General features: G+C 40.2%; 1 protein-coding gene across 1 annotated transcript in view; it reads right to left on the bottom strand.

Annotated features, from left to right (window-relative positions):
• Nucleotides 1-6,817, bottom strand: part of LOC307253548 (Ig-like V-type domain-containing protein FAM187A) — a gene marked incomplete at both ends in the record, with an annotated part of 9,547 nt that extends 2,730 nt beyond the window's left edge. The window contains 4 exons of the mRNA XM_080031655.1: nt 954-1,136; nt 1,323-1,420; nt 4,466-4,570; nt 6,734-6,817. Of these exons, the coding sequence (XP_079887781.1) occupies nt 954-1,136; nt 1,323-1,420; nt 4,466-4,570; nt 6,734-6,817 (470 nt within the window). The remainder of the gene's footprint in view (nt 1-953; nt 1,137-1,322; nt 1,421-4,465; nt 4,571-6,733) is intronic.
• Between the last annotated feature and the right edge of the window lie 3,252 nt (nt 6,818-10,069).

Genomic DNA, 10,069 nt, shown 5'->3' with positions numbered 1-10,069 from the left:
ATAAAAAACTGCTGTGTAATACTCAGCCTAGGTTCTGTAAAATGGTATGTAAACAAAGGGGGGCCACTGTAGCAACATGCCCCTTTACAGAGCCTATAGGCTGTGTATTAAGACCAAGTATTTCTTCAGGGCATTAACACTGGATTTTTTCCCCCTCGCACACACAGTACAGACAGGTAGCGGATCATGAGGAGATATTCACTGATTTTGACAAAAAAAAATCATTCTCCGGAATCGCTGACTACACCTTTAAATATTGCATCTTAGTTCTAAACGTTTTACAAGTGAAATACACCTTGAATGTTTAATCGTTTATTTTTGTTTTTTTAAACTTATTTTTGAAGCCATATTATTTTTTCCACTGTAATAACTTTACACAGTCTTTCCTATCACCTAGAACTCTTATCAAGTGAATTGTCACAATTCACACATATATATTTTGTTACATGTTAAAAGTGATTTACACCTTGAATTGCTTCCTTGTTTTTTAGCTAAGTTTTACAGTGTCCTTTTTTCAATACAATAACTTTTCTTTCTTTAACCTTTATTTATACAGGTAAATCCCATTGAGTCCGAAGACTCTTTTACAAGGGAGACCTGTTCCCATTTACACGTTACCATTCACACACACATTCATACACCGATAGCAGGCTAACTATCGACATTCACACGAGGCAAGGTGGGTGAAGTGTCTTGCCCAAGGACACAACAACTATGACACAAGTGGCAGGGCGGGGATCGAACCTCCAACCCTTTGATCATCGGCCGACCCGCTCTACCACCTGAGCCACAGTCGCCAACTGAACACTGTCTATACAATATCCATACAATTGGCGATACTATATTTGATATTTACAATTCATACAATTGTAACAAATAGCTGACGACAATTTAACTCAATTTTAAAGTCACATTTTTTCACTATAATAACTTAACACAGTCCTTCCTATCACCTCGGAGCGTAGAAGCTGATCTTTCTTGCCTCCTGGATGTCCAAGTCGTAGGCAGAGAAGAAATCTGTGTGTGTGGATCCACAGATGTAAACTCCGGAGTCTTCTCTCCCAGCTCTGAATATCATCAGACTGAAGAGACGGATGGAGAATCTACTCCTCAAGTCTCCACTGTGAGGCAGGTTGCTAGGCAAGGCAAGACAAGGCAAGTTTATTTCTATAGCACAACTCAGACACAAGGCCACTCAAAGTGCTTTACAGAGGCAAGATTAAAATAGATAGATAGATAGATAGATAGATAGATAGATAGATAGATAGATAGATAGATAGATAGATAGATAGATAGATAGATAGATAGATAGAGGTCCTTACCTAGGGTCCAGCAGCTTGTTCCCATGGTGATCTGTCAATGCTCTGGTCTCCTCCGATGCGCCCATATGTTTTCTATAGAACCACACCACTGACTGCACCTTTAAAAAAACAAGCAGGCACACACACACACACACACACACACACACACACACACACACACACACACACACACATTTTTCAGTTGTTCGAATAGCAGTGTTTCTTTCCAAGTCAAAAACACCTTATCTTTCAAAAAATTGTTACTTATTTTTGAAGTGACATTTTTTCCAGAGCAGTAACTTAAAGTTGCTCCGAGGAACTTTCAGTTTGTGTTCATTCCAGCCCCCCCCCCTTTGGAAAAAAGCGGTAGTGTTTTTACCACGCCAGCTGTTGTTCCTGGGTGAGTGTATACCCATGACAAAGGCATTAAGAAAAACTATATAAAAGTAGCACTGATGGTCTAGTTTGCTTTTACATGTGATTTATGATCATCAGAGGAAAAATTAGACTGCTCCAGAAATATGTAAAAGTTCCTCGTAGCACCTTTAATAACCATGATAAGAATACATCGTAATTGTCGGCGCGACAAATTATTAGTAAAAAGAACTACATCACTGATTGCACCTTTAAAAAAAACAATAGGCCGAAAAAAATGACCAAAGGTAAATCTGCCAACGGTCGATAATGGCGGTTGCCTTGATCAATACCACAGGCTCCAATTAGTTGAAGAAATGTAGGTTTGTCTTTCTGTTTTCTCTCTTTCAAGTGCATGAGAAAAAACATGTTTCTAGTGACGAAAGATTGAAGAAAACCCATCGTAAAAACACAATCAGTGAATCTTACCGTGTTTGTTCTTTGTTTTAACTATGTACATACTACATCCGACGATAAAAAGAATCTAGTTAGGATGCAGTAGGCATACCATAGGGACATACTTTTACTCTCTTATTTCATCATAACATTGCGCCTTGATCTTGCCTCCTGCTTTTATATCCGTCGCATCCCCGTTTGTTTTCATATGGAGGCTTCGTCGATGTGACGTCACTTCACGTGCGCACTGGATTGTGGGTCGGAATCGCCCCAAATAGGATGCACTTTTCAACACTAACAATCTTGGCCGGATGAAGTAGGACATCCGGGTACTTCTAACCATCCTAAATCTGACCACAAGAATCGGGACATCCTAAATATTTTTTCTATATACTTTAAAGTAGAAAGTTTGCAATTCGGAACGCAACCTATCTCTTAAGTGCTACTTCTAATGGCTAATCTTGATGTATTTGTCTGCCACTCTAGGGAGAGAAATGACCAACATAAATCTTCCTATGGTCGATAAAGTGGTCGCCTTAATCAATAGCAGAGGCTCCAAATTAGTTGAGGAAATGTAGATCTGTCTGTCATTCTTTTCTCTCTCCCTCTCTCTTCCTTCCTCTCTCTCTCTCTCTCTCTCTCTCTCTCCCTCTCTCTCTCTATTCCCTCTGTTTTAGCCAACTCCTTTTTCTCCATCTCTTTTTTATAGTTATGCTTTATATATATGTTTTAAATTATTCTCCGCTTTACAATGTATATACATCCAAATATACAATAAGCCACAATAAGCCATCTTTTCAACATAACAAATGACAACCCATACTTAAAATAAATGCATACAAATATTTAAAAAACTAATAAAATAAAATAAAATAAAATAAAATAAAATAAAATAAAATAAAATAAAATAAAATAAAATAAAATAAAATAAAATAAAATAAAATAAAATAAAATAAAATAAAATAAAATAAAATAAAAACAAATAAAAGAAAAGAAAAGAAAAGAAAAAAAGAGAAAAGAAAAGAAAAGAGAATCACATCCTCTCTGTGTGTCTTTAGGTTTAGAAATGAGTTTGATGTCAAGAGAAATTGGTATTTTTATATGGATAAAATATATGTATTCTATAGTACTTCTTCTTCCGTTTCCAACAGGTGCATTTCCCCAGTACTCCCACTATACTGTTCATAAAACGTTTAAAGGGACAGTGTGTAATATGACATCATCAAGTAAGTTCTAGAATGCAACGCTCCCTGGGTAACCCCACCCCTTTCGAATAATAACAGAAGCTACAGTGGCCTTCAAGGACAAGAACAATTCTAAATTCTAAACAATGCACCTGATGACATTGCAACCAACATGGATGCCTTCATAAGACTTGCCTGCTCAATGTACAAAATGTAATATTAATATTTGTAATTCTCCGATCAGGAGGATAATTCAGATTATTGGCAGAGGTGATTTTACACCAATGAGGACATATTTATGAATGAGGATATTGATTTAAGCTAATGCATTACTTAAAATGTTACACAGTGTCCCTCTAAGGCCGTTAAGTTTGTCCGTTCTGTGCTACTGTAGAAACATGGCGGTGCAACATGGTAGAGGAAAAAATAGACTGTTTCAGAAACATAAAAAAAAAACCTTGTAGTACCTTTAAAAAAAATAAAAATTAAATGTTGTCCAGTTAACTGATTTTACTACGCCAGCTGTTGTTGCTGGGTGAGCGTACCCATGACAAATAATCATAAAAACTATATAAAAATAGCATTCTTTGCACTGATGGTCTCGTTTGCAGTTACATGTAATTTATGATCATCAGAGGAAAAATTTGACTGTTTCAGAAATATTTAAAAGTTCCTCATAGCACCTTTAAAGAATAAAAAATTGTCATGGTCTGTCTTTGTCTTGTCTTGTTTTGGTGTTTCCTGTTTTATTTTGGTATTTCTGTCTTGTTCCTCCCCATGTCCTGTCAAGTTTCCCTCCTGTTTGATTACTGCTCCCTTCCCTAATGTGTTTCACCTGTCCCTCGTTGTCTACCCTGTCTTGTGTGTGTGTGTGTATATAACTCCCTGTGTTTCTTTGTTCCCTGTCCGAGCATTGTACCTGTTGGTGAGTCTGTCCCTGTATGTCCCTGTATGTTCCTGTGTTCCCTGTGCCCTGTGCCCTGTGCCCTGTGCCCTGTGCCCTGTGCCCTGTGCCCTGTGCCCTGTGCCTATGTGCCTTTTTGCCTTTTTGGACTTACATGTTTGGACAATACATTTCCCTCACTTGTAACTGTCTGCATCTGGGTCCTACTTGCCTGCCTGTCTGCCACTTACCGTAACAACAAATACTGTAAATGTTTGTCCTGTTACCTGTTTAGGTTTGCAGTGGCAGGGCAGCTCCACCGTGGCTCCGGACAGGAATGCCGCGTTGGTGAAAGTCAGAAAGGCGGGACACGCTCGCCGGGCAAACACGTCCTGTTTATGGCAAAACAATTTGACATAAATTCACTAGACTGTCACTGGATAATTTTTTTCATTTCATTTAACCTTAATTTATCCTCGAGAGATCAACTGAGGGGTGACCCTTCATTTGCAATGATGTTGAGAAACAACAACATATACAGTATCTCACAAAAGTGAGTACACCCCTCACATTTCTTCACATTTTTCTTTATATCTTTCCATGCGACAACACTGAATAAATGACACTTTGATACAATGTCAAGTAGTCAGTGTACAGCTTGTATAACAGTGTAAATTTACTGTCCCCTCAAAATAACTCGACACACAGCCATTAATGTCTAAACTGCTGGCAACAAAAGTGAGTACACCCCTAAGAAAAAATGTCCAAATTGGGCCCAAAGTGTCAATATTTTCTTTTGCCATCATTATTTTCTAGCACTGCCTTAACCCTCTTGGGCATGTAGTTCACTAGAGCTTCACAGGTTGCAACTGGAACCCTCTTCTACCCATTCATGACGACATCAAGGAGCTGGTGGATATTAGAGTCCTTGCGCTCCTCCATCTCCCGTTTTAGGATGCCCCAAAGATGCTCAATAGGGTTTAAGACTGGAGACATGCTTGGCCAGTCCATAACCTGTACCCTCAGCTTCTTTAGCAAGCCAGTGGTCGTTCGGAGGGGTGTTTGGGGTCGTTATCATGTTGCAGTACTGCCCTGCGGCCCAGTTTATGAAGGGAGGGGATCATGCTCTGCTTCAGTATGTCACAGTACATGTTAGAATTCAATGAACTGTAGATCCCCAGTGCTGGCAGCACTCATGCAGCCCCAGACCATGACACTCCAACCACCATGCTTGACTCTAGGCAAGACACACTTGTCTTTGTACTCCTCACCTGGTTGCCGCTCCACACTCTTAACACCATCTGAACCAAATACATTTATTTTGGTCTCATCAGACCACAGGACATGGTTGCAGTAATCCATGTCCGTAGTCTGTTTGTCTTCAGCAAACTTTTTGTGGGGTTTCTTGTGCATCATCTTTAGAATAGGCTTCCTTCTGGTATGATGAGCCATGCAGACCAGTATGATGCAGAGTGTGGCGTATGGTCTGAGCACTGACAGGTTGACCTCCCACCCCTTCAAGCCCTTCAGCAATGCTGGCAGCACTCATACGTCTATTTTCCAAAGCCAACCTCTGTGTACGACGCTGACCATGTGCACTCAACCTTCGTAAACTGGGCCGCAGGGTGGTATTGCAACATGATAACGACCCCAAACACACCTCCAAGACGACCAGTGGCTTGCTAAAAAAGCTGAGGGTACAGGTTATGGCCTGGCCAAGCATGTCTCCAGACCTAAACCCTATTGAGCATCTTTGGGGCATCCTCAACCGGAAGGTGGAGGAGCGCAAGGTCTTTAATATCCACCAGCTCTGTGATGCTGTCATAAATGGGTGGAAGAGGGTTCCAGTTGCAACCTGTGAAGCTCTAGTGAACTACATGCCCAAGAGGGTTAAGGCAGTGCTGGAAAATAATGGTGGCCACACAAAATATTTACACTTTGGGCCCAATTTGTAAAATTTTTCTAAGGGGTGTACTCACTTTTGTTGCCAGCAGTTTAGACATTAATGGCTGTGTGTCGAGTTATTTTGAGGGGACACTAAATTTACACTGTTATACAAGCTGTACACTGACTACTTTACATTGTATCAAAGTGTCATTTATTCAGTGTTGTCCCATGGAAAGATATAAAGAAAAATGTGAAGAAATGTGAGGGGTGTACTCACTTTTGTGAGATACTGTATACACAATATACAACGCAAATACATAAAATACACAAAAAGCTGGTAAAGAGAAACATTTTAGACGAGGTGTAGAGTGGCTGGAAATAAAATAAAATTGGTTAAAGTACAATACGGCCTAATTAAAACAGTTACAGTTATGTATGTGTTGCAGATATCTGTAGGTCAGTTTCACCCATAGTCAAAACTGAATTACAGACACCTCAATCTGTCATTTCGACTATAGTCACTCACAATTATGTTACATATATCTTGAAGGAAAATTCCAACTATTCAAGATGTAATTAAGACTAGTCAGAAAGATGTTGTTGATATCTGCAATGTTATTTTTGGACAGCAAAACTTATTTGATCAATGACAATTCGGCTTTACATACCTGTTTGTCTTCAGGGGCCTCGTAGCTCCACACACTCACACACAGCAGGAGGAGGGGGAAGAGAGGGGTGTATGGAACAGCCATAGTCACCGGTTAGCCCTTAATCTCAATGGCCTTTCTCCTGGTTAAACGGTGTGTGTGTATAGTGTAATATCTTGAGTATTTAGTGGCATCTAGTGGGGAAAGTTCTAGAATGGAACGCTCCCTAGGTAACCCCACCGCTTTCGAATAATAACAGAAGCTACAGTGGCCTTCAAGGAATTTCAAGGCAATTTTGCATTACAGTCAATGGGACGTATGCTTTGTTTTCCCCACAAAGGGGGCGGGGCATGTCAGAATGTCGATTGCCAACCTGATGTAAAGTTACTAAAGATGGCATCATCCACCACTGCTGCCTCAAGTCTTTCCACAATATCAAGTGATGAGGTGAAGATGTATTTAGTTATTTATTCTATAGTACTTCTTGTTCTTCTTCTTGGTCTTCCAACAGGGGCATTTCCCCAGGACGCCCACTGTAATACATATGTTAAAAAAGGGGAAAAAAAGAGGCAATGTTTTTTGATTATTTTATGATTTATGATTTAGTTATTTTACAAGATGCAAAAGTCTCAACTCAGAGAATATAATCTCAGAGTGTTTGCTTGTTTCTTGCAATAGGAGATATAATACCAACCTGACCTCTATGGTTGGTTTACTGTGCAATATTTACATTTACATTTTACATGTTTAACATTTTTACTCTCCCCTATATATTTTTTTAACCTATTCTTAATCTATTTTTGTTTATAAAGAAATATGCACAACATTTGAGTGCTTCAATCCCAATTTGGTTGTACTTACTTTGTGCAATGACACGATAGAGACTTTGATTATGATTCTTATTTCACATGTGAAGGAATGAATGTAACTGTCAAACCACAACATGTTTGATAGTATCTGATGAGCTCGCTGAGGAACCGGTCGTTTGTTGTCAACGCAAATATGTTCAGGTCAAAGCAAGACTTTTCATTTTATTCTCTGAGGGCCCGTGTCCACCTAACGCCTTTTTCCAGCGTTAAACGCTGGCTGTGCGCTCGGGAGTGTGTCTACTGAGCGTTTTTTTCGACCGCTTTTTTCAAGCGTTTTATGAGCTGGGAGAGAGAGTGCTGTGATCGGGGGAGAAAAAATGCTGATCGTCACCTGTCAGTCAGACCTATCAACACTGGTTTAACTGTTTAGGCTTGCTGTTTTCTATTTAAATTGTTACATTTTAATATGAGTAGTCTTATGAAACAGAGAATACTTTCCACCATCCTCTGTTTGGATGAGGAGTTATCGCGGCTCCTGCAAACACACACGGAGCAAGTTGTAGGCTGACGTGTGCGCATGAAACGATCTGTAGGAGATAAAAAATACAGCGAATCAAGTGTTCTCCTAATCTGCTCCCACAAACGGGCTCTCCTCCCTCTGTTCTGGTCATTTTAAGTCACTATTTTCGTACAGTTTCGGGTAAACAGAGACGGAAAAAGCAGTTTCTCTTCCGTCTTCCTTGTTGCCAAGGCGACGAGTCCCGACGATCTACTATCTGATTGGCCCTTTGAAAAAAACGGCGGTGACGTCCCCACCGCCTTTCTGAAAAGTTAAACTTTTTTCAACTTGCAAATCTCGAAGTGGCCGCACAAAAAGGCAAAAACGCTCGGGAAAAAAACGCTGGGCGCTGCGCCTTTTCTCCGAGCGGCCGCCTTTTCCCGAGGCGGCCGCTTCTCATTGGGAATCAATTGAAAAATGGTGCTTGCGGTGGGAAAAAGGCGGTAGGTGGACACGGGCCCTGACACAGCACACAAAAGTCAAAGTCAAAGTCAAATATATTTCTATAGCACATTTAAAAACAACATCAGTTGACCAAAGTGCTGTACAAGATACAATACAAAACAACATATAAGATACATGAGGGAAATAAAGTTAGGAGTGTCAAAGTCTCAACTTGTGTTAAAGGCCAATGCAACAAAAGTGAGTCTTAAGCAAGGTTTTAAACTGGTCAACTTTACAGGGATCCAGGTTCTATTCATTCACACACAGTCACAGGCATTATTCACAAGCGATTAGTTCTACCATGGGGACCTCATGTGATTTAGAATTTAGCCCCCAACGGCTGAGTGTGTGTGGCAATGTTCACTTATTCCATAATGAAGCAAGCAAAGTATTTTTCTCCTGATAGAGTTGTCATTTTATTTAATTATAGAGTGAGTCAATGCTTTAATTAAAGGCCCTGGCAAACCCTCAAACATAAATATATATATGACATCAACGCTGGGTTTTCTTAATAAGCTGTCCAAAAAATCTGATTAAAAATAGATTTTCACAAATATTATAGAACTTAGTCTAAAAAAGCATTTTTTTTCTGTCTAGAACATGTAACAGAAACATAGGGGCGACTGTGTCTCAGGTGGTAGAGCGGGTCGGCTGATGATCAAAGGGTTGGAGGTTCGATCCCCGCCCTGCCACCTTTGTCATAGTTGTTGTGTCCTTGGGCAGGACACTTCACCCACCTTGCCTCGTGTGAATGTCGATAGTTAGCCTGCTATCGGTGTATGAATGAGTGTGTGAATGGTAACGTGTAAATGGGAACAGGTCTCCCTTGCAAAAGAGTCTTCGGACTCAATGGGATTTACCTGTATAAATAAAGGTTAGAAACAGCATAGACACTGTAAACTGGTATGTTAACAAGCGGGGCCCACAGTAGCTATAGCAACATGCCTTTTTACAGAGCCTAGGCTGTGTATTAACACTGTTTTTTTTTCTCCAGCGCACACACAGTACAGACAGGTAGCAGCTCATGAGGAGATATTCACAGATTTTTTGGCCAAAAAGTGATTTTTACAACAAGCGTTCTCCAGAATCACTGACTACACCCTTTTTTTTAAGATATTTTTTTTTTAGCTTTTTTTATGCTTTATTGATAGTGTAGAGACAGAGTTGAAATGGGGCAGAGAGGGGAGTGACATGCAGAGAACGACCGCGGGCCGGAATCGAACCCGGGTCCGCTGCTGGCCGAGGCCCATGGGGGGGGGGGACGCCCTACCAAATGAGCTAAGGGCGCCCCCACTGACTACACCTTTAATATAACATCTCAACATCGAAATCCTCAATAAGTCAAAGTCAAAGTCAAGATTATTATAGCACATTTAAAAACAGCATCAGTTGACCAAAGTGCTGTACCAAATACAATAACAAATAACATATAAGATACACCTAGGGGGCAAAGTGATTGTTTGGACATGGGCTGTTGTAAAAGGTTGTTCACCAGAAATTATATAGGACCTTCAAGGATCACAACCTGGGTGGAACTCATGTCTG

The sequence above is a fragment of the Ammodytes marinus genome, assembly GCF_949987685.1.
Source record: "Ammodytes marinus genome assembly, chromosome: 7".
Lineage (NCBI taxonomy): Eukaryota > Metazoa > Chordata > Actinopteri > Uranoscopiformes > Ammodytidae > Ammodytes > Ammodytes marinus.
Note: the sequence above shows the minus strand (reverse complement) of the source record. Positions and strands in the feature narration are given on the sequence as shown.